The 24,600-nt window shown below is 45.0% G+C and overlaps 2 protein-coding genes across 17 annotated transcripts in view; both read right to left on the minus strand.

Annotated features, from left to right (window-relative positions):
* Positions 1-4,526, minus strand: part of EIF4G1 (eukaryotic translation initiation factor 4 gamma 1) — a 126,090-nt gene extending 121,564 nt beyond the window's left edge. For 9 of the 16 annotated variants that reach the window (XM_087933603.1, XM_087933597.1, XM_026718880.2 and 6 more), the window contains exon 1: positions 4,168-4,265. The gene's annotated coding sequence lies outside the window, so the exon portion shown is untranslated. Of the gene's footprint in view, positions 1-1,369; positions 1,485-4,167 lie in introns of all 16 variants that reach the window. The other 7 variants (XM_087933590.1, XM_087933582.1, XM_087933593.1 and 4 more) reach the window with 5 other exon arrangements.
* A 4,334-nt stretch (positions 4,527-8,860) lies between these two features.
* PSMD2 (proteasome 26S subunit ubiquitin receptor, non-ATPase 2) overlaps positions 8,861-24,600 on the minus strand; it is a 35,701-nt gene continuing 19,961 nt past the window's right edge. Inside the window, exons 11-21 of the mRNA XM_026718881.2 lie at positions 22,206-22,333; positions 21,609-21,696; positions 20,517-20,679; positions 17,136-17,237; positions 16,752-16,897; positions 15,997-16,080; positions 14,673-14,841; positions 13,826-13,920; positions 11,632-11,758; positions 9,331-9,449; positions 8,861-9,157 (exon numbers count right to left, since the gene is read on the minus strand). Coding sequence (XP_026574666.1) covers positions 8,975-9,157; positions 9,331-9,449; positions 11,632-11,758; positions 13,826-13,920; positions 14,673-14,841; positions 15,997-16,080; positions 16,752-16,897; positions 17,136-17,237; positions 20,517-20,679; positions 21,609-21,696; positions 22,206-22,333 — 1,404 coding nt within the window. The 3' untranslated portion in view covers positions 8,861-8,974. The remainder of the gene's footprint in view (positions 9,158-9,330; positions 9,450-11,631; positions 11,759-13,825; positions 13,921-14,672; positions 14,842-15,996; positions 16,081-16,751; positions 16,898-17,135; positions 17,238-20,516; positions 20,680-21,608; positions 21,697-22,205; positions 22,334-24,600) is intronic.

The raw sequence follows: 24,600 nt of genomic DNA on the forward strand, positions 1-24,600 counted from the left end.
GAATGCAGATTCACTTAACAATCATCTTACTAACTTAACTGCGGTCATTCACTGAACAACTGTGGCAAGAAAGGTTGTAAAATGGGACAAAATGTACTCAATGTCTTACTTAGCAACAGAAATTCTAGTCTCAATTGCGGTCATAAGTGGAAAATTACAAGCCAGCATTGCAAATGCAAACCAAGAATGTTTACAGGGATTGCCCAATACAACAAGGGGGTGCTAGATGAGACAATGGTTATCTGGACTTTACTTATGCCCTAGAACAGGGGTGTCCAACCTTGGCAACTTTAAGACTTGTGGACTTCAACTCCCAGAATTCCTCAGCCAGCAAAGCTTTGCAAGTCCACAAGTCTTAAAGTTGCCAAGGTTGGACACCCCTGCTCTAGAAAGTATCTTTTTGAGTGACCTTAAGTTTACACAAAGTTAGTGGGCTGTCAGACTTACAAAAGGCAATGGAGAGGGAAAGCAAATGGCTCTTTGGATGTTCCATCTTTACAGAATGAGATTATTTCCTAATATTTATACATTGCTAATTCACATTTAATCGCAGAGGGAAAAAAACCCCACAGCTTTTACAAGAAACTTGCTCAACCTGGCAAAGGATCAGGAGCCTGGTCACATTTTAATAAAAGGCATAAGCCTTCGCGAAACATGAAACCTGCTCAAGTTGGTGACAAGCAAGATGTTTGGGAGCCACATCTAAGGTCATCAGGTTTAAAGTGGCTTTACTGACGGAAGAAAAGAGGGCAGATTCTGAATTAAAGTATCAGGGAAAATCCAAGATGACACCCCATCTTATATCATGGGAAAGCGTTTGCAAGAAGGAAACATACCTATAAAATATTCTTTCAAAAAAAAATTGTGTTGGGACTCATTTTCTCTATTTGAAAGTGAACCCCAACCATTTTTTAAACCATGAAATTCTATAAGCACCCCTTACTTCTTGGAAACTTTTCTGTGTATTAGAAGTTGAGGTATAAGCTTGGACTTCAGATGTTCTATTTGTAGAGAAGTACAAGTAGTCCTCAACTTATGACCACAATTGGCCCAGAATTTGCATTGCTAGGTGATGCAGTTGTTAAGTGAATCGTCCAATTTTTACAATCTATTTTACCAGGATTGTTAAGCAAATGTTGCAGCCATTAAGCAAAGGTGGTATCTCCCAGTGTCGCTGCTTGTTGAAAGCCTTTTGGGAAGACTGGAGGTTGTGACCACTTGGCCCCGGGATTGTCAACTGACTAAATTTTGATCACATGATTGCAGGGAATGCTGTAATGGTCATAAGGATTGGTCCTAAGTCACTTTTTTCAGCACCAGTATTAACTTTGAATGGTTATTACATGTATGGTCATAAATCAAGGACTACCTGTAGTTTTCTTGGAAACAACATGAAAGTATTTTATCATGGCCACCATCATGTGATATGATTTGATATGGCTTTTAGAGATCAATGAAGTCTTGGAAGGAAGAGAGTAAGGGATCTGAAATTGCAAACAGAAGTTTTTCATTTAAGTAAAAACATTCTTCCCCCAAAAAAAAAAAACATTTAAAGGCTTAGAAACACATCAAAAGAGCAATGCAATTTGTGAAATCAAACCAACCCTTTATATGATATTCACATTTTAAGTTAAGATGATACATAAGTCACTTTTAAAAAAAGCAAAATCTCATGCCGCTATAAATTCAGAGATACATTCAATGTGATAGAAACAACTATAGTAATTTGTTTCAGAGACACTGGTTGAGAAATGAATCAGATTACCGGCTGCTTATACTTAAATTTATAGACTGAAGTTACTCTACAAATATTACCAATATTGTTAACTGACTGAAGGCTCAGACTCTTCAAATTTTGTGCAAGAACATGGCAAACACATCCTAGATAGTGCAGTGCCTTAGATTCTGGGTTCTACAGATAAGATGGGAGGGGACAGGAACAAGCTCATGTAGGAAAGGAATAGGTGGGGAAAGAGGTTTTTGTCTAAGAATATGTGTTATATAAGCATCTGGTTTTACTTCAAACATACTAGGAGACTATCATTACACAGATTGTAGCTTTGCTGCTCAAAGGTAGCAAGAAAGCTCATAAATTCTGTGTTTACATGGTCTGTTTTTGTAGACACTATTGGTATGACCAAATTGATGACAGCCCAAATAACATTCTCACTGAACTGGTATGGGATTCTGGGTCCAAGTAAGGCTCAATGGTTTCAGGTGCGATGAATGGTTCAGGAAACAGGATTTTTTTAGGCCTTCAACAAGCCATGATTCAAGAGTGGGAGGGACTTCTACCTCCAAGGATATTTGCAGGGAAAAGCCAGCTGCAGAACTGGATGTTCTGATTCATTAATCATTTGTATAGTACTTCACCAGTGCAAAATTATTTACAATTCTTGCTCAATTTGGCTATACATAAAGAGTAGGCCTTTGGACTTATCCCAACAAGTAAAAGTGTAAAAAGAGAGACAAGAACCAATTTGGTCTAGTACCAGGCTAGGAAGCCAGAAACCCCAAGTTCAAGTCCTGCCTTAGCCATGAAAGGCAGCTGGGTGACTTGTTCTCAGCCCAACTCTCCTCACAGGGTTGTAGTTGTAGGGGAAATAGGGAGGAGGAAGGTGTGTTGGATACATTCACAGCCTTGCATTATTTGTAAAAATAAAAGGCAGGATACCAATAAACATAAAGGATGGAGACTCCCTAGAAAAGGTTTTGTTTGGTATGATTCTTATTATTGCGTGAGAGGGCATAGCTAACAGGTATGGTAGGATAAGAGCTTACAGCCAGCAGGGAAAGGAAATATTTTTCAAATAACAACTCATTCTCAAATATTCTCAAAAGATCCATCTCATCCTGGGAACCCTTTTTTTGAACTATTACCATCTGGCAGACGGTACAGAATAATAAAAACAAGGACAAATAAGCTGAAAAACAGCTTCTATCCCAGGGCAGTAGCTCTGTTGAATTCTGCTGTATAGTGAGTGCAGTGTTGGGATTTTTCAGTTCAATGTGTGAAGGGTGAAGGATGCGTGTTTGTTTATTTTCACGGTCATGATGTGCACTAAAGACTGTGTCTGATTTCGTTGTATGACCATCAAAGTAAACTAAACTAAACTAAAGGCTCTCAGCAGTTCTCCCAAAGGAACAGATACGACATAATGCCCCAATTGCTGAGAGCCTGTTTGCTTCTGAAGCTCAAGCTTCCAAGAGCACACAAAATAAGAGTGAATATAGAAAACCGGCCGTAGATAAAACTAGCCAAACCAGGTTTTTTTTTATGGGCCTCAAATCCCCGTCATTCTTCGCTGGCAGACAGGAGAGCCCTCAGCATTTCTCACACGCAAAGAAAAGGTTAGAGAGAGAAAAAAAGCTAAATTTACTCGGAGGAAGAAGGGCAGAGGGGAGACGTTTCCGGAGAAGCCCCCCCGAAGCCAATAAATCCTGAATTTGTGTGTGTATGTGGTGTGTTTGCGGCGGTGGGGGGGGGAGAGAAAAAAGGGGCCCTGGAAGGAAATTCAGCGTCGGTTCTTGGCGGCAGCCAAGGCGTTTTTGAGAGGTCAGAGTCCAAGAAAGCCGAAGGGCGAGAGGGAAAAGAGGCCTCTCCAGAGCAGCCGGCTCTTCGGCTCTTTCAACCAGCCGGCGGCTCTTTGTAGGCAGGCCATGCCGGCTTCGGTGGGGAGGGAAGTCTTTTTTTGTTGTTGTTCGTTTCACACAAGGGGTCCCCAATCCACGTCGTCGGTGGGAGAGAAAAGGGAGCCCCCGCCGGGTCCCGGGGCTGGGTGGGCGATGGGAAGCGGAAGGGAGACAAAATGGAGCGGGCCGAAGGGAAGAGCCGGCCTTGAGGTAGGAAGGAGGGGTGTGTGTGTGTGTGGGGGGAGTAGAGCTCCACGCGGCCTGTCCCAGGCCAGGGCCTCCCTCCGGCCTGGGCTTCCCACGTGGTGCTGAGGCGAGGCCTGGAAGGGAGCAATGGCGGCCGAAACCCCCGTCAGGGCGCGACGCGGTGAGGGAGAGAAGGGAGAAGAGAGCCCGGCGGAGGGGGCGGGGCTTAGCCTGGTCCCCGCCCAGCCGCCGCCCCCCAACCCCCTTCCCCCACACACACACACCCCTCAGTACCTCCACCCGCGCCGCGGCCTACTCTCGCGCGCCCCTCCGACCCGCGCGGGGTACCTTTCAGTTGCCTTCAGTCCGGGGAGCGAGACCCAACGCAGCCGCAGCGAAGCCCAGCACGACCATTTCCGGAGCCGCTCCGAGGGGAGGGGCGGGGCCGGCAGGGGAGGAGGGGCGGTCACGGGGCGAGGGCCAGAAGAGGAGGAGGAGGGGGGGGAAGGGGCGGGGCTCGCCTGAAGCCTCGCTAGGGAGGAGGGTTGAGGGGGTAAGGGAGGGGCGGGAAGAAAAAAAAAAGAGAGAGGCCCTCGTCACGTGACCCGCGCCATGCTTTTTTTTTTCCTTCCCCTCCTTTCCTCCCCTCCCCGGCCTCGAGGAGAGAAGAAAGGGCGCCCCGGCGGGTCAGCTGACCGCTCTCGCCCAGCCGACACGGCGCCTCGGTCATGTGACCTCCCACGAGGAGGAACGGCGCCTGCGTCACGTGACGCTCGCCGGCTTCCGGCCTTTTTTTTTTTTTTTCCCCATCGCCACGCTTCCAACGCTACCGGCGGGCTGACACGTGTTGGCGTGTGAGCGGTTCCCATTCCCGGTGTCTTTGGAGCGAGCGGGTTGCACGTCTTCAAAGCCGGTTGGGGTGGAGTCCCCGTGAAGCGCCAGTCGTCCAGCTATAAAGCTCTTTTAAATCCATGATAGTGATGATGAAAATAATAATAATTTGAAGGTATTTGGTTTGATACCCAGGCAGCAACCCGTATCAACCATTAGCACCAGTCACTGGTATTTGATACATTTTTTAATGTTCAGTTGACTGGTTTTCATGTTTAATGAATAAAAGATATTAATAATAATAAATAACAATTTATTCAAGACCTGCTAAATTACAAATCGCCAAAATATTGAAAAAAGGAAAACAAATGACATTAATCAGCACTCACCTAGGAAAGGTGCTATTATGTTAATATATGTGTTATATATGGGTGTGTTTTTGTTAAACACATTTTAAACGTCCATCTGTAACGTTCTTAATCCACCACAGAAGAGGAGTTTCATGAGGGCGTAGCCTTTGAATTCATTAATACCAACAGCTTCTTCCCCCACCCCCAAAAACTTCCTTTTTTAAAATCTTAATTCTTCAGAGGAGTCTTTTCGGAAATAACCCAATTAGGAGACTGCAGCCTAAAATGCAAATTCTATTCCCGGTGTGCCTTCTTAAACTTGACTTTTTAATTAACCTGCTTTCTGGATTGCCCTAATAGCAATGTTTCTCAACCTTTGTAGTTTTAAGATTTGCCAACTTCAAATCCCAGAATTCCCCACAGAACTGAAGTGTGCAGATCTTGAAGTGGGCAAGATTGAGAAACACTGCTATAATAAGTTGAGCACCTAACTGAATGAACTTGGTTTGCGTAACTTAACTAAAACCACAGTCGGTTGACTCTTCAGTGTGTGGATGTCATTTCCTGGGTAGTTTAGTTAAGCATGCATAGACATAGATGTATTTGGGGTTTTTTAAGTTTCCATACATGATCCAGAATCATTACTCTGAAATGGGCAGCTCTAGAAATCGTTTAAATCAATCAATAAAAATATCAGTACAGCTTGCTTCTCAGTTACTGAGAAAGAGGAGATCCAAGGAAGTTTTACTTGGTTCCCTGCCTCTTGGCCTGGCTTCTAGAGCCTAAATCTTCATACTTGATAAGAAGGCAGCCCTATAATGTGTCCTTTCCATTGTAATGTTTTATGTAATTCAGCCATAAATTACAGTAAATGGAATATCTGGATTCTGAGATTCCAGCTGTGTTCATACAACATGCTAAATTCTACACAGCCTTCTTGCTGCATAAGCATTTTATTAGATTTTTTTTAATCCTGTGTTTATTACTTTATATATAAGTAACTCAAGGCAGTGAAAATACTTAATATTCCTTTCTCCTCCTACTTTTTCTCCAAGTAACCCCATGAGGTAAATTGGGCTGAAAGAGAATGACTGGCCCAAAGTCAGCCAGATGGCTTTCATACCTAAAATGGGAGTAGAAGCCACAGTCTCCCGGTTTCTAGGCTGGTGCGTTAACCATTAGGCCAAACCTGCTGTCTAACATAACATACAAATGGGCGTGCAACCACATTTTGCTCTTCAATAGCAAAAAGTTCCTGAGCCGTGGTTGCACAGTGGGAGAAATGCAGTGTTGCAGGACAACTCTGCCCACAACCAAGAGTTTGATCCTGACAAACTCAAGGTTGACCTTACATCCTTCCAGGGCTGGGAAATGAGGACCCAGATTGTTGGGGAAAATATACTGACGTAAATCACTCAGAGAGTGCTATGAACCAGTGTGAAGTGGTATATAAGTCTAAAGGCTAATGCTGTTGCTGATGTTCTCCTTGATAATGGTGTATACTGTACATACAGTATGTTCAAGACCATATTGTGGAAACTAACTGGCTTTCTTCTTTAGCTTAACTTGGAGCTTGAACTTTTCCACACTCAGTACCTGGCCACATCTTTGATGCTAGATTGAGCTCTCAACCTCCTTTTTGGCAATAATATAGTCCATTTGATGTTTATATATTACATTTGGTGATGTCTATGTATAGCAGCATCGCTTTTCTTATTTGAAGATATTTATATTGACTGTTATGATTTATACTGACTGTTTCTTAGTATGATTTGATTGCTTATTTGTACCCTATGACTATCATTAAGTGTTGTACCTGATGATTCTTGACGAATGTCTTTTCTGTTATGTACACTGAGAATATCTGCAGCAAGATAAATTCCTTGTGTGTCCAATCACACCTGGCCAATAAAGAATTCAATTCTATTCTATTCTATCCTATCCTATTCTATTCTAACTGTAACCTTGTTGCTTGTATCCTAACAATTTTTATTGACTGTTTCCTAGTATGATTTGATTGCTTATTGTATCCTATGACTATTATTAAGTGTTGTACCTTATGATTCTTGACTCTTGACGAATGTATCTCTTCTTTTTATATACACTGAGAGCATATGCACCAAGACAAATTCCTAAGCAGGGGGTTAGACTAGAAGACCTCCAAGGTCCCTTCCAACTCTGTCATTCTATTCTAAATCTATAAAATAAAGTGGAATAGATAACAGTGATAATACTGTTGATAATAGCGATACAGTTGGATAGATAACAGTGAGAACAATTAAGCAGTGGAACAGAAGCTCCCTTCAGAAGTTGTGGGTGGTCGACCACTGGAGGTTTTTAAGAAGAGACTGGACAGCCCCTTGTCTGGAATGGGATAGGGCCATGATAGCAAACCTATGGCACACCGTCGCCCCAGCTCACAGCTGCTGTGCATGTGCATATGCCTCCTGCCAGTCAGCTGGTCTTCGGGTCTCTGCCACGTATGTGTGGGGGAGGAATGCATGCAGGGGGATGTTCATGGGGCAGGGCGTATGCACCGGGAACGTGTGCACATTGCATTTGAGGGGTTTGTGTGCACGCTTTGAGTACTCGGTGTCGAAAAGTTTAGCCATCACTAGTATAGAGCCTCTGGCGCAGTGGTTAGAGGGCAGTACTGCAAGCTACTTCTACTGCAGCCAGCTGCCTGCAATTTGGCAGTTCAAATCCCACCAGGCTCAAGGTTGACTCAGCCTTCCATCCTTCCAAGGTGGGTAAAATGAGGATAACCCAGATTGTTGGGGGCAAGAGGCTGACTCTGTAAACCACTTAGAGAGGGCTAGAAAGCACGGTGTATATAAGTCTAAGGGCTAGTGCTATAGGGTCTCTGCTTGAGCAGGGGGGCTGGACTAGAAGACCTCCAAGGTCCTTTCTAGCTCTATTCTGATTCTGATGTTAAAAATAAGTGAATTTAGAAAACAAAATGCAGTAGATGATATGGCGCATAGATGTGTGCGCTCACATTTTCGGCGAACCGGTGGTGGAATTATTTGAAACCCACCAATGGCACAGGTGGAATAGAAGCATGGATCGTTTGCAAAATTAGGAAGATGTGGTCAGATAGAATGAAAGGTATTGGTAACCCAAGTTCAGTTGTATGAAAATGTCTTGACTTTCTGTGGCATCCTTTTTACACTTTCTCTACTCTGCATATCCTAAAAGGGGGTGTCTCGCTAACTGTCTATGCTTTCCACCTGTTGTCTATTCCATTTGAAAGGTGAAATTGATCGTCAGCCAGTTTTGCTACCTAAGTGGACAGTTTGATTTCACAGAAGTGTGATTGACTTGGAGTTACATTGTGTTGTTTAAGTGTTCCCTTTATTTTTTTTAAGCAGTGTATCTGCTGAATATAACTCCGCATTGGTGACAGGAAGGGCGTCTAGCCAGTAAACACCCACCTTCATTCAGTTGCCCAGACTCCACCCAAGAAGGGATTATGGGGTCACTGGAAGATGATCGAGTCCTTCCCAAGGACCTGGGGTAGGCAGATGTGAATGTTTGATGGTGTTACAGATATTGTCACAGGATGTAAGCTTGCTATTCCAAGCAGAGGTGCCTTTTGTTACTGTTATCACATTTATTTGCCACTCATGATATGGTTTTACGCAACTCTAAGGAGCTCGGAGTCCAATCAAACCAGTTTAAAAAACACATATTACAGCAGGATGGCCCTGTCAAGGTACAGGTACTACAAAGACTCAAGGCAGCCTCCGCTCAAAGCTTGTAAAGTCCAACTCCTTCAAGCCTTACCTTTTCCCAATCCTGCAGCCCAAAATAAAAAAGCTCCCATCCTATTTTCCCCCTTAAATAAAAAGAAGCCAGCCTTATTTTGAAGACAGTTTATTTTCCTTTGACAAACAATTTATGTAACAAAAAAAAAAAAGAGAGAGAGAGAGAACAGTCCATCCTGCCAACCCGCATCCCAACCCCCAGGCAACTCAGACATCATAGTTGGGGTTCTTGCGCAGGATTACGAAGCCTTCCAGGATAGGCGTGACAGGTATGTGCTCTTCGGTGGCCAGCTCTGCCCGCTCGCCGTGTGCCAGCAGCACTGGGGTGGTGTGAGTCTGGAAGCCGGTGATCGTCTTTGGCTTCCCAGCTTGACCCACCACGTCCACTGCCTGGAAGAAAAGGTCAGGAATCAGTGGGGGCAGAACATTCAGACAATCGCCCTCCCAAGTTCAAAACCAAGCCCCCCCCCAACAGACACAAAATACTGAAGTGGTCCAGGATCCCCAAGTACCCTCAGGACCCTGACCACTCCTGCCCAATTGCTCTTTTTGAGACCACTTACCTGCCCCACTCTGACCGACACTGGCAGTGGGCGCAGCTCCTCGTCAAAAGTCACAAGCATGCGTGGCTGCATGGCAGCCACAAGGCCATAGAGTACGTAGTGGGACTTCCCAAGGATGACTAGAAGAGAAAGAAGGACAAGGGACAAAGTTTGAGGAGACTGGACCAAAACTGGAAGTGCCCTCTCCGTGTTCTGTTCGTTTGACAGTGGTGTAACATGGTTTATGGGATGGACCTGGATACATATGAAGAACGGTTGCAGGAACTGGGGCATAGCTAGTCAAGTGAAGAGAAGGACCAGGGGAGACAGGAGAGCATCTTCCAATATTTGAGGGGCTGCCCCAGAGAGGAGGAAGGGGGTCAAGCTATTCTCCAAGGCACCCGAAGGCCAGACAAGGAATAATGGATGGAAACTGAACAAGGAGAGATTCAACCTGGAAATAAGGAGAAACTTTCTGACAGGGAGAACAATCAATCCATGGAACAGCTTTTGCCCTCAGAAGTTGTGGGAGCGCCATCGCTTGAGACTTTCAAGAAGAGATTGGACTGCCATTTGCCAGAAATGGTGTAGGGTCTCTTGCTTGGGCGGGGGTTGGACTAGATGACCTACAAGGTCCCTTCCAGCGCTTATTATCTGTTATCTGTTTTCAAGTCCTTTGGGCATCTTTCAGTTTATTATTTTGTTGTAAGTTAGTCCATGTCACAAAATTGCTGTTGATGAGGTTAAGTTAGGGATGGCCCACTCTGAAAGCCACCCTGAGCTCCTTAGGGGGATATAAATACAAGAAATAAATATCACTGGATGCCACCTCACATCTGTAGATACGATGCCATAAACCCAGATGGAGTCAGCCACGCACAGTTCCCAGGACGGGACACGGAAGTAAAAGAGAGGCTGATCTCTCAGAACCTTTGCATTTTGCCAAGAAGAAATGTTTTTCCCGTCTGACACAAAGCAAAGGGGCTGTATGTAACCAAGTATCCCCAACCAAGCCCTAATTGTAAAAAAAAGATATGGCTCAAACCAACAGAAAGAGTCATCTTAAAATATGGGAACTACTTCGATCAACTAATGATAACAGGCCTCTCCGGGATCTCAAGTTAAGGTTAGTTTAGTTAGTTAACTTTATTGTCATTGCACTTCGTACAACGAAATTAAATGCCATCTTCAGTGTACATTGTAACTATAAAAATTAAACATAAGCACACATCCTTCGCATTCTATACAATTGAACCGAAAACCACCAACACTGCACTATACAGTAGAATTCAAAAGAGCTACTGCCCTGGGATAGAAGCTGTTTTTCAGCATATCTGTTCTTGTTTTTATTATTTTGTACCATCCGCCAGATGGTAATAGTTAAAAAAAAAAAGGTTCCGAGGATGAGATAGATCTTGGAGAATGTTTTGAACTTCCTTAAGGCAGCGGGAGCTATAAAGCTCTTCCAAAAAGGGGAGAGGGCAACCCATGATCTTCTGGGCAATGACGTTAACCCTCTGGAGCGCTGTCCTATCTGCCACCATGCAATTGGCAAACCAGACAGAGGTGCAGTAAGTAAAGATACTCTCTATAGTGCAACGGTAGAAGGTCACCAGCAGTTTTCCATTCAGTTGTTGTTTCCTGAGAAGCCTCAGGTAGTATAATCTCTGCTGGGCCCTTTTGACCAGGGCTGCAATGTGAGCACCCCAGGTCAGGTCCTCTTTTATGGTAACATCCCAGAAATTTAAAACTGGCCACTTACTCCCCTCCGTCTCCATTGATAAGCAAGGGCTGGATGTCTGATCTAATCTTTCTATAGTTCACTATAAGCTCCTTATTGGTGCTGAGGACCAAGTTATTGTCTCCACACCACGAAAGCAGCTGGTCCACCTCATCTCGGTAGGCAGACTCATCCCTCTCGGAGATGAGTCTCACCACTGTTGTATCATCTGCAAAGCAAAGGTTCTTGCCTGGCTGTTCAAAGAACCAACCAAGGATGTGCATCAGAGGCAGGGATAGAGGGAGAACCGAAAGATGGTACCGGTTCTTCCTCTCAACCTGATATCCTGCCCAAGTGGCCGGTTCAGTGAAGCAAGGCAGCTTTGGGCCTTGGTGGAACTAGAGAAAAAGCGTCCCAGAACTAGCAGCAAAAGATTCCCTAGGGTTGGCAGCCGCATTAACAGACCATCGCAACTGTGATTGTAAATATGGACCCCCGAGCCATTTTGCCAAAGCTTCCCCGCCTACAGTGGGAGGGAGACTTTGAACGAGGGTGCCTGCTTTTACCCAGAAGCAATCTGAAAATCCAAAAAGGATACTTACTGTTACGCACATCCAGGAAAGAGACCAGCACGGTCAAGAGGCCGGCCACAGCAACCTGGCTCATGAGCTGCCGGTCACTGTGGTAAGGACAGAGGGTGAGGGTTCCTTTTCCAAGGTGGGTCAGACCCTGCGCAGCAAAAGGAAAAGTGAGAGGTTGTTAAAACGCCCTCCCAAACTTGACTCTGCCAATAGCTTGTCATCACTAAGTCCACAGGCACTGACCAGGCCAAGAGGCTGGCCGCTCTAAGCGTCAGTTGCTGTGCCAGTTGCTCCCCGCTCGTAACCTGGACTGAGCTTCTTGGTTTCCTTCCATAGTTGTCAGTTATTAATTACTGCTCTGTACCACTTAATGGTCAATAGAGGGTTTTTTTGAAAAAACGTTGAGGGGTTTATTTCCAAACGTTGGTTGGTTGGATGGATAGAAGGAAGGATGGATGGATGGATGGATAGATTGATAGATATATAGATGGATAGATAGGGTTCTGAATTGCCTTGAACAGTGCTTCATCAAAACACGAGATGAGTGAGTGGGAAGGGCGGGGAGGGGAGGAAGGAAGGATAGATATGGATGGATAGATAGGATTCTAAATTGCGTTGAGCAGTGCTTCATGGAAACATGAGATGAGTGAAAAGGAAGGAAGGAAGGAAGGAAGGGAGGGAGGGAGGGAGGGATAGATTGATATAGATGGATAGATAGGGTTCTAAATTGCCTTAAACAGTGCTTCATCAAAATGTGAGATGAGTGAGTGGGAAGGAAGGAAGGAAGGAAGGAAGGAAGGAAGGAAGGAAGGAAGGAAGGAAGGAAGGAAGGATATAGATAGATAGATAGATAGATAGATAGATAGATAGACAGACAGACAGATAGATAGATAGATGATAGATAGGATAGGGTTCTAAATTACCTTAAACAGTGCTTCATCAAAATGTGGGATGAGTGAGTGAAGGAAGGAAGGAAGGAAGGAAGGAAGGAAGGAAGGAAGGAAGGAAGGAAGGAAGGAAGGAAGGAAGGAAGGAAGGAAGAAGGATATAGATAGATAGATAGATAGATAGACAGACAGACAGACAGACAGACAGACAGACAGACAGACAGACAGATAGATAGATGATAGATAGGATAGGGTTCTAAATTACCTTAAACAGTGCTTCATCAAAATGTGAAATGAGTGAGTGGGAAGGAAGGAAGGAAGGAAGGAAGGAAGGAAGGAAGGAAGGAAGGAAGGAAGGATATAGATAGATAGATAGATAGATAGATAGATAGACAGACAGACAGACAGACAGACAGACAGACAGATAGATATAGGGTTCTAAATTACCTTAAACAGTGCTTCATCAAAATGTGAAATGAGTGAGTGGGAAGGAAGGAAGGAAGGAAGGAAGGAAGGAAGGAAGGAAGGAAGGAAGGAAGGAAGGAAGGAAGGAGATGGAGATAGATAGATAGATAGATAGATAGATAGATAGATAGATAGATAGATAGATAGATAGATAGATAGATAGGATAGGGTTCTAAATTGCCTTGAACAGTGCTTCAACAAAACATGAGATGAGTGAGAAGGAAGGAAGGAAGGAAGGGCAGGCTAGGGGGTATTCAGGAGATACAATATAGAGGTGTATAGTAATAGCAATAGTACCAAGACTTATACACCACTCCATGGTGCTTTACAGCATTGTCTGAGCAGTTTTCAATGTTAGCATTACTTGCACTATTTGCATATTTCCCCCAACAATCTGCTGTGGAGCTGTGCTTTCTCCAGGATGTTTTTTCCTGTCCCGTGTCCCTTCACTGTTAAACACAGGCGCAGGCTATTGGAGATGAGTCTCTATGTTGCCTGCATCTCAAACTGCAAATGGCTCCTGTAGTCTGCAATTATTTTTTTTCTGGAAATTCATCAAAGAAAATACAAGAAAGTCCAGCTGCCTCTTGAAAGGAAAAAAAAAAAAAGCACCTTTGGGATAACCATGACCTGGATGACTGAGAACCTCCACAGGCGTTGCTAGCAGTGGGTGTCAGGTGAGCCCTGGGCAAGTCTCTCAGGTGTGACTGAAGGTCAAGCTATGCTGTGCTTAGCGCCACCGAGGAGTCCTGAATATTCGGCATAGCCAAATAAATAAATATGCCCAGTTCTCTGGCTGTTTCCCTAAAGCTTAATGAGGCCCCAAGCTGTTTATTGGGGCAGAGGTTAGGCTGCACCATTACCTGAGCCAATCGCACCATGAAAAGGTTATTGGGATCCTTGGCGTGATATTGTGCCAGCTGTCTCAGCATTGCAGCCAGGCGAGCGTTGTTGGTACCTATGGATACAGACCGATAGGGTCAGGGGAACAAAAAAAGAAAAGGAAAAAAAAAAATACTTGGGGAGAGGGCGGGAAGGATCCCCTATTCCAGTGATGGTGAACCTTTTTGTTGTGGTGTGCCGAAAAGCGCGCTATATACAGTATATATGCAGTACAGTGCAGTGAGACACAGGCAGATCTGTACATTGGGGAAAACAAAGCCATCACTTCACGAACGCATGGCAGAACACGGGAGAACAAACCCATCCGGACAAGGTTCAGCCGTCTGCATTTAAAAGACAAAGGCCAGTCTTTTGAAGACAGCAAGGTTCACATTTTTGGACAGAGAAGACCGCTGGTTTGAAAGGGGTCAAAGAGGCCATCTATGTCAAAACTGAACAAATTCTCAACAGAGCGGGAGGGATACGACACCGTCTATTTCCAGTCCACAACCCAGGCCTTTCAGCAGTTCCAAGAAGGCTCCGCACCCATTCGCACCACTCAGGTGACCCTGAAGGCACAGATAAACCTCCAATGGCTCTTTAATAGGATGCAAATGACCAGCTGTCTGCAAGGAGAATACTTCTTCCATTCTCCACTCTCCAGTCAGAGATGAAGAAGCTTCTTGGATGAGAAGCAAAATGTCTCGAAAGGAAAACGAAGGAACCCTGGTTGCCTCTTGAAGGAAAAAATAAACCCAACCGTGACCTGCCATAGACGCTTAAGCGCCAGGAATGCCCTCCCTTCAACAACACCCCGGATGGGCTTACCGCTGCCCACCATGCCCATGGCGAAGATAGAGTTGTACGACACCTCGGGGTCGGCATCGTGGGAAAACTTGCTGAGCGTGTCAAGGATGTTGAGGCGAGGGTTGGACACAGAGATGAGAGCCAGAGCTAATGGAACAGCTCGTCGGAGAGTCGGTTCCCCGTATCGTAGCTGGAAAAAAAAAGAAAGAGGACCATTAAAGCATCGGGGTCTTTTGCTGCAGACCACTGTGGTCTCTACTCCTACTGTAGCAACGCACCCTGGACGAAAATAAGCTCTTGGTTCACAAGTGTGCAGGTAAGAACAAAAACTGAACTGTCCCCAGAGACCAGCTGCCACTTAGTGGAGCAACGGGAAGTCATTACATTCAACCAAAGAGGCTTTGTCAAAAGGCAACCGGATTTTAGTTCTGAACTGAAGACGCTCCTTGGATGAGAAGCGAAACGTCCTTGAGGAAAAACAAAAGAAAGTCCAGTTGCCTTTTGAAAAAGCACCTTTGGGGCAACCATGACCTGGATGACTGAGAATATCCATAGGCACTCAACTAAATTCACATTTCCTGCAGAATGTTGTAACTTTGAATGGTCACTAAATGAACTGTTGTAAGTTGAGGGCTACCTGTACATGGGGCTCAAGGCTGTTAAGATACACAGTACATCTCTTAATTTGTGTTGTGGTTAGCCGGCAGCAGGTGCGGACAGCTGAGGAGACCGAGGACTCAGGTGAGGGGCCAGGACCATTAAGGAGTGGACTGCTGCCTTCAGAGATTGTGGGGGCTGGCAGCAGCGATGAGGAGGTTCCCGAGGAGCCTGTGCCAAGTGTGCATGCGCGCAAGGTTGCTCGCAGGAAAGAGCAGCTGCTGCAGCACGGGCGTCTCAGGAGTTAGGCTTCAAGATAATGGCCCCTCCTTCAAGAAGATAAAAGCCAGCTGTGAATCAGACGTTCTTTGCAGGAAGCAAAGACGTTTTAAAACTTGAGCCTCGTGGACATTGCAGTATCTTAGTTGGTATTTGAAGACTCTGGTGTTGTAAAATATTTCTTATCTGAGATTCTTGGCAGCCTCGCACAGTTTTGGCAAGGCTCGTGGTTATCAAAGTTAGTTAGTTTGCAGCAGCCTTTTAACCGGGGATTCGTAAGGATCATTAGAAGGTTTCTGTTCCCTTTGGTTCGTGTTTGTTTTATTGGAAAAGGGTTTGGGTCAGAATATTATGATGAAAAACGTTTATAGAAACTATTCTTTGCACAAATGGTTGAAAGTTGAAGTCTACCTGTTATCTTTTATTGCCCCCTTCCCCACGTTCCAGGTGTCTTCAGCCTCCTACTCACCAGGTGACCAAAGGTACGTAGAGCCATCTCTGCCCCGATCTCCTCACCCATAGCAATGAGCGCAATGCCCAGCACCGCCACACCCTGCAGCAGGAGAGACCTCATGTGAAACCACAGGACACCTCGTAACATCGCTAAATATAGGAATTTTTTTTATTTTTAACTGGACGATAAATGTGCTGGCCCAGCTGCTCAAGGCAAGACCCAAAAAAAGCTTCAAATCAGGTTATCTTGCAAAAGGAGAATGGGAAGAGAAGCAGGTTTACTGAACTGGGTGTAAGGAAACACTCAACTTGCTCAGAATCCATGACATCCCTCAGTTTTAACCAGGATTCTGTTTATTACGTAACTCCAACGCACAAGTGTCGAATTTGGGAATAGGGCGCAATTTCTGCTTCTCACAGTCTGATGGGTGAAGCCAAATGAATTTTAGCTGCTTTGGGCAAGCGGGTTGCAGAGTGTTTCTACCGACACCTGAATGAGGTTTCAGGGCCTCATTTGTCTCTCTGCTCTCCTGGTAACTAGCAGAAAAAGAAACTATGAATGGAAGACAAGACAAAAAACAGTAATTGAACGGTACCGCTCCATTTTCCCTATTATTTTGGAATGCTGTACACATTTTGGCTTATGGATTAAAAATCAGAAGGCAGCAATTAAGTGTTTGTGCTGTTAACTAAACACCACCTGTTCAGCGTCTATTCGGCTGTTAACTCATCTCAAAATACAAAGTACAAGAACTGGACAGAACTCCTTACCTGGTGAGCTCCCATGTCAGCCGAATTATCTTTCTTCTCTTTGTCCTTCTTCTCCTTCTTCTCTTTTTCCTCCTCCTTCTCTTTGGAATCAAAATGCTCACTGCAGATATGAAGAAGCTGCTGAACCTTCAACACATTCCCAGATCCTGCGGGGACACCACAAACTTGTGACCGAAATTCACATAGCATGCGTCAACAGCATTATATTCTCTGGGTTTCACGTTGCGTGCTCTGCTAAGGGAAAAAACCCTAGCAAAATGAACGTGCTGTGCAAACGCAGGGGTTAGATCTTCCTCCCCGAGTTCGCAAGTGTGTTGTGTGAATGCAAACCAGGAATAAAAAGGACAGGAAACTCCCAACATCCCATTCCCAAACCAGGCTGACCTGCGTAGGCGCAGATGTCCACGAGGGTGTTGGCAAAGCTACGGAAAGGCTCAGACACAACCTGCAGGGCAGCCAGGATTGCTTCAATGGCCTCACCTTTTCCTGTAAAATATGGGTGCAAAAATACGTCAGCATGTATTCAAGTGACTGATGTTACATCAAGACCTTCTGAAAAGAACTTCTACATCCATTGCCCAGGTCCATCCAGGTAGTCCTCAACGCACGACCACAATGGAGCCTGAACTTTCCATTGCAGCTTTTTTGGTGAGCTTTGCACCATTTGGGGGAGCCTTTTTCTGCCATGGTTGTTAAGCAAAACACCACAGTCGTTAAGCGAATTGTGCAGTCGTTAAGCGAATCTGGCTCCCCCCATTGATTTGGCTTCTTGTCAGAAGCTCCCTAAGAAGTTTGTGAATGGGAATCCCAGGGTGCTGTAACTGTTGTGTGTACACACAGTTTGGCAAAGTTTGATCGCAAAGGCTGTGGGATGGTGCAACGGTCGTAAGTGGGACAACTGGTTGTTAAGTCGCAATTACTGCTGTAACGTTGAATGGTCATTAAACGAATGGTTGTAAGTCGAGGACTACCTGTCCTGAAAATACAGGCTTCAGATGATGTAATCTGATGCTGTGTGATAACATCACTGAACTGGCGACAACCCCCCCACCAAATTTTCTTTATTTTCCTATTGATCTTTCTGATAGACTATTCTATCTATCTATCTATCTATCTATCTATCTATCTATCTATCTATCTATCTATCTATCTATCTACCTGTCTTTCTCTCTCTCTCTCTCTGTCCCTGTCTCTCTCTGTGTCTCTGTCTGTCTAATTCTCTCCCTCCCACTCTGATCCTGATCTCCTGTTCCCTATGCTTGGAAAAAGAACAGATTCTTCATCTAACAAGCTCTAAAGTCACCATTTTCAAAGATCCGGTTCTAAGCACACCTGTTTGTGCTTCGAAGAACTGTGGGAAGCAGGTCACAATGTCTCTGCTTTCTTTTATTTTTTTTGCTACCTGTGGATCGAGCCCGTATACAAAAACTCTTTGTTTTATAAGTCAATCAAGGAACTGAGGATAGGAACTAAAGAGCACGGGGCGTTCTTGCAAACGGGAAACAAGGGCGTCCCTCTGAAATAGCTCACTGATACTTCTGTTCCCAGGCCAAGTGCTGTGTCTTAATGCGGGTGCGTGTGATGAAAAGGATGCAAAGCTGCTGGAACAAGGCAGCTAAAAGCCCCCTTACACTGGGACAAGATTGGTCCTGGGTATTTTGCTCCTCTGCCCCCACCCCCAAAAAACAGCTCCAAGAAAGAAGAGGAGGAGAATGTCTGAAAGTATTTCAGAAAAGTTTTTTAAAAAAGAAACTACACTGGGCAGCAGAGTATTTAAAATTACTGGGCAGGAGCTCATAAATAACCCTAAAACAAAATTAATCACAAACACTCTTTCGGAAGGCCCTGAAAACGTGGTTCTGCCAGCAGGGTTGGTGAACCCAGAGCAAGATGGAGCTCATTAAATGGCTGTGGAATGAAGGTATGTGGTCGCTGGGGTAGTGAGGTGCGGTGGGGTTATTATTTTATTTTATTTTTTAAAAAATTATTATTTCTTTCATAGGGTGTTTTTATGTCCTGCAAGCCGCCTTGAGTCACCGTGTGCAAGTAGGCAGCAATATAAATTTCCCAAATAATGTAAATATAAATTCATTGACAAAGCAGCTCTATGTCGGACAATACAGGTAGTCCTTGACTTACAACAATTCGTTTAGTGACCGTTTGAAGTTACATTGGTACTGGGGGTGGGGGGGAAAATGACTTATACCCAGTTTTCACAATTATGACCTTTGCAGCATCCCAACAGTCACGTGATCAAAATTTGGGCACTTTTGCAACTGGCATGTATTTAAGACAGTTGCAGTGTCCTGGAGTCATGTGCCATGGTGGTTGATGCAGTGATTAGAGTGCAGTACTGCAGGCTGCTTCTGCTGACTGCCTGCAATTTGGCACTTCAAATCTCACCAGGCTCAAGGTTGACTCAGCCTTCCGTCCTTCCGAGGTGGGTAAAATGAGGATAACCCAGATTGTTGGGGGCAAATAGGCTGACTCTGTCAACCGCTTAGAGGGGGCTGGAAAGTCCTGTGAAGCGGTATGTAAGTCCTATTGCTATCTGTACCCTTCTCAGCTGGCTTGTGTTAAGCAAAGTCAGTTGGCAGAAGTGAGATTCGCTTAACGCCCACATAATTCAACTGCGGTGATTCGCTTAACGACTATGGGAAAAGGACGCATGTCAACTCATAAAACACATTGTACACAGGTTTTATAGTTGTCAACAGAAAGAAGTGGGGGTGTTTCAAAGAGCAGGCAGCAGTGTGGAATCGAAAGTACATTCCATTCATATTTTCTTCAAAGACGGATTAGATGACTGAAGCTTCTGCCGAGAATGGATCTAATTGGAGAGCATGATTGATGACTCTTGGCTGTGGACGTGTTTCGTTGGGATGATACACCCAGAGGGGTGGGGTGGGGGAAGCAGAATCAAGGGTGACAGTGAATTATGTATCTCAGAGTCGGCTACGCCCAGGCAAATTACGGCATGTTAACTTCTAATAAATCCGAAGAAGTTTTGGGGTGTGTGGCTCGAGGCTCATGATTTAATTGGAGTAACGGCCAGAATCCTGACAATGCAAACATGGAGTAAAACTCACACAACGACTGCCTGGCTAAGCAATGGAAATTTTGGGTTCTAATGCGGTCGTAAGATGATGACTACCTGAACAGTTTTCTTTTCAATTTCTTTCCAACATAAAATTCAGAAACGATGCTCTTGTTTCGAAGTGGGAATGGGGAGAAGTAGCAGCCCGTTCAGGGGCAATTGTGATGCACAGGTAGTCCTCGACTTACAATAGTTCATTTAGTGACCGTTCAAAAAGTTACAACGGCACTGAAAAAGAGTAACTTAGGACCGTTTTTCACACTTGCGACCATTGCAGCACCCCCATGGTCACGTGACCAAAATGCAGATGCTTGGCAACTGGTTCATATGTATGACGGTCACAGTGCCCTGAGGTCACGTGATCAGCTTTTGCAACCTCCTGACAAGCAAAGTCAGCGGGGAATCCAAATTCACTTCACAACCGGGTTACAAACTTAACCAGTGCAATGATTCACTTAAGAACGGCGGCAAGGAAAGTCATAAAATGGAGCAAAATTCACTCAACAAATGTTTTCATTCAGCTCAGCATACATTTTGGGCTCAACTGTGGTCGTAACTCAAGGACTACCTGTACCTATAATTAGCATCCAAGGGCCATTCTACCGCTTCTCTCTTCTACGGGCCTTTTCTGACATCCAGGGACCGACCGTCCTAGAGAAGTCTCTTACCCAAATGGTTCAGGCCCAGGCCAAGAGGCAGCCATCTGGCGTAGGTGTCCTTCAGCTCTGTCTCGGACTTCTCCATTATAGTTTGGAGGATGGTGGAGGTCACATCTCCGTTGCAGGAGCCCACTGCGATGATTCCGCAAGCCAGGGCTGTCACACCAGCCACCTGGGGGAAAGAATAGAATAGAATAGAATAGCAGAGTTGGTAGGGACCTTGGAGGTCTTCTAGTCCAACCCCCTGCTTAGGCAGGAAACCTTGTACCATTTCAAACAAATGGGGGGTCCGGTCTCTTCTTAAAAATTTGCAGCGGGAAGTTTTTGCAAAGAGAGTGTGTGTCCAGTTCTCACCATCAACTTCATAAGCTCTTAGAAGAAACCGCAGAGATATTTGGGGGTGGGGGGGGGAGGAGGAGTTATTAGGCAGTTTTTCAAGAAGACGCTATTGTCAAGCCTGAAGTTGGCCTGACTGAGGCCATATTGGAGGCTTCAGCATTGCCACAATTGAGATGCGGGCTAGGGAGTGGGGAATAGAAATAGCTGGGGTGGGGTTGTAGCCAAAACAGCGTACTTTCCCCTGGGAACCAAGGACATTCCAACAGGTGGCTGAACAGAGGCAGAGTGACGTTATCAGGCAGTTGCACAGCACCCTGACTGGACCATGTGACTGTTTGGGAAAAGGAGAAAACTTTTACTTTTAATTAGGTGAAAACTGTGGGAACGTCTGGAATAGGTTTTCCCCAGTCTTTACCAATATGATCTATCCAATAAAACTGTTCTCTGAGGAATCTACCTGCCTCAGAGTTCTGTTCGCTATGGGTGTATTACTTGGAACCCTGACAGCTATTTCTTGCAAGCTAGAGCAAGGGTCTCCAAACTTGAAGACTTGTGGACTTTCAGCTCCCAGAATTGCTCAGGGAAACGCTGGCTTGGGAATCCTAGGAGTTGAAAAGTCCACACGTTTTGCAATCCATTGCCCTCAGAAAGTTTTGTGAAAAAGCCCCTCCTAGGTGGAGGTCAAAGATCTCCCGTTCCATATCCTCGCTCCATTCCCACCACAGAACTCTCAGCCAATCTTTAGGGTTTCTTCTGTCTCACCTCCATGCTGGATTTGGAATCCCCCATAACAGGAAGCAGCAAGGTCAGGACATCTTCTCGGTTGGATCCTGCGTAGGCCAGTCCCAGCCTGCCAAGAGAGCGCAACATGGTTTGAAGGATATAGCTGTCAACTCGTAAAGCATCCCTATACCTGTTTTCGAGTTGCCATAAGCGGGGTGGGGGGAAGGGACGGGGGGGGAAGAACGACACATCAGAAGCACATTCCATACTTATCTTACAAAGATTGTAGCTAAGCTACCGGATCATCTGCCCACAAAAACCCTTCACTGGAGAATGTGATTAATGACACCCAGGCCACAGATGACCGTAAGTTACATGTGGCAGAGTTGGCTTCAACTAGGATAATGCCCACACATTGCTCCTAATAAATTGGAATTCTTTTGAAACTTGGCTCGAGGCTCATGATTTAATTAGGGCAATCGCCGGAACCCTGACAATAGCCTGTGCTGCATCAGGAAGACTATGCAGATTGAGGACCCAGACTATTGGAGGGTTATAGGCCGACTCTATAAACCGCTTAGAGGGGGCCGTGAAGAGGTATATAAGTCTAAGCGTTGTTGCTAGTGCTATCCTCACCCAAAGATGGCACCAATGCGCATGGTGTTGCTGTTGTGAAGGATGTAGTCTGAGAGCAGCGCAAGGGCTGGGTCGCATTCGTTCCTCACGCCAGAGTTCACGATGCCACAAGCCAGAAGAGCCCCTGACTGGAGGAAAGACAAGGAAGGAAAACACGGTCCAGAATAGACGATACAATAAAGGATATATCTAAATGATTAATACGTACAAACCAATAATATTAACATCACCATCATCATTAATAAGTATAACATAAATTGACACAGACAATGCACTGTTTACCAAAACTGATGTATGTTACAGAAAAATGTATATATATTTTTTTAAAAAAAGATCTATCTAATGATGAATGAGCCCCATCACCCCAAACAAAAACTGCTCAGACATGAATGGAAGTTTAGTTTAGTTTACTTTACTTTATTGTCATTGCACGAAATCAAACACCATCTTCAGTGCGTATCATGACCATAAAAATAAACACAAACATACATCCTTCATACTCCACACATTAAACCGAAAACCCCCAACACCGCATCAACACTGCACTATATAGTAGAATTCAAAAGAGCTACTGCCCTGGGATAGAAGCTGATTTTCAGCCTATTTGTCCTTGTTTTTATTATTCTGTACCGTCTGCCAGATGGTAATAGTTAAAAAAAAGGGGGGCTCCCAGGATGAGATGGATCTTTGAGAATGTTTTGAACTTAAGAAAGGCAGTGGGAGCTATAAAGCTCTTCCAAAGAGGGGAGAGGGCAACCCATGATCTTTTGGGCACTAGTAAGAGGATTGATAGCACAAATATGGAGCTACAATACTTTTTATATCTGTATAAAGCTTTAGGGGAAAAAAAAAAGAATTTCAGTTCAAAGGACTTGAGGGCAACTTGACAGAAGAACCATCTTCAATGCCCGCATCCCACTGATGTCACCAACGAGGCAACAGAGAAAGAAAACGCCTCAGAGTTCAAGCATCTACACACGGCCCAAAGTTTTAGATTCAGTCCCTGCATCTCACAAAGAGTTGGGAAATGTGGAAATGGCTTCCCCGGAATGTTCCAGAAGGTGGTTGAGGCAACATTTTTCCCCACAGAGCTTTTAATTCAGCTTGCACGATAGCTGAAGTTGGGTATTTGGAAATTTGGCCGTGGAATTAGGTGAGGGTTGTAGGTTTGGATATCTCATTTACTTTTCTTGTAAAGCGACAGGACTGTTTGAGGAAGATGTGCAGGGAGTCCTCAGCTTACGACCCCAGCTGAGCCCCAAATTTCTGTTGTTAAGCAAAACAGTGAAGCGAGCTTCGCGCCATTTTACGACTTTACTTGCCACAGTTGGTTAAGTGAATCACTTACAGTTGTTAAGTTTGTAACACGGTTGTTAAGTGAATCTGGTTTCCCCATTAACTTGGCTCAACGGCAGGTCCCGAAAGGTAAATCACATGACTCTGGGAGACATGGCAACCGTCATAGATATGAGTCAGTTGCCAAGCACCCAAATTCTATTTGACCATGGGGATGATACAACGGCCATAAGTATGAAAAAGTCATACAACACTTTTTTCAGTGCCGTTGTAACTTCAAACGGCCACGGAAGAAATAGTTATTAAATCGAGGAGCACCTGTATAAGCACTGCTAATGAGCAGGCACATGGACTCCTGAAACACTGGAGACCTACTCTGGGAGGGCCATAATGTGGCGTAAACTGGTAGGTGGAGAAGTAGTTGGCATTAGTACAACTGATCATCGGGTAGCTGCTGCAAATGTGTGGGGCACACGCAGGAGATGCATGTGCACGCGTAGAGATGCGCAGTGGACATGGGGGAGTTGTGCATGCATGTGCAGGGGGCATGCCCCCCCCCCCTCAGCATGCATTGCCTTATGGGTGATGGCACGCAAGGACGACAAGGTTCACCATCCCTGGTCTGAGAGCTATTGCTATTGATGGGTAACGTTGGAAGGGGGCAACAGGGAATTTCAGGGTTGTAGATTAGACTAGACTAGACTAGAATAGCATAAAACTTTGGTCACTTTAAATGTACACTAATCAACACAGATTAAATGAAATTACATTGCACTCAACTCTCAAAAAGATAACCATTATACGCATACCCACTTACTCGCACACACATAAATGGCACGAAGAAACATCAGTCTAGTTCAAATGTGTATAGATGGCGAGAAAAAAAAGAATCTTGCGCGTTTACAAGATGGATGGCATAAGGAATAAAGCTGTTACAGAAGCCTGCTATAAAGTCCTGCTATAAATACTTTGAAACCTCCTCCCAGAGAGGAGTAAACAGAAAGAGACTGTGAAGCAGGCGCGCGCGCGTCTCTCTCTCTCTCTCTCTCTCTCTCTCTCTCTCTCTCTCTCTCTCTCTCTCTCTGTGTGTGTGTGTGTG

This window comes from Pseudonaja textilis, chromosome 4 (genome assembly GCF_049901715.1).
Source record: "Pseudonaja textilis isolate UNSWEBS1 chromosome 4, rPseTex1.2, whole genome shotgun sequence".
NCBI classification, from domain to species: Eukaryota; Metazoa; Chordata; class Lepidosauria; order Squamata; family Elapidae; genus Pseudonaja; species Pseudonaja textilis.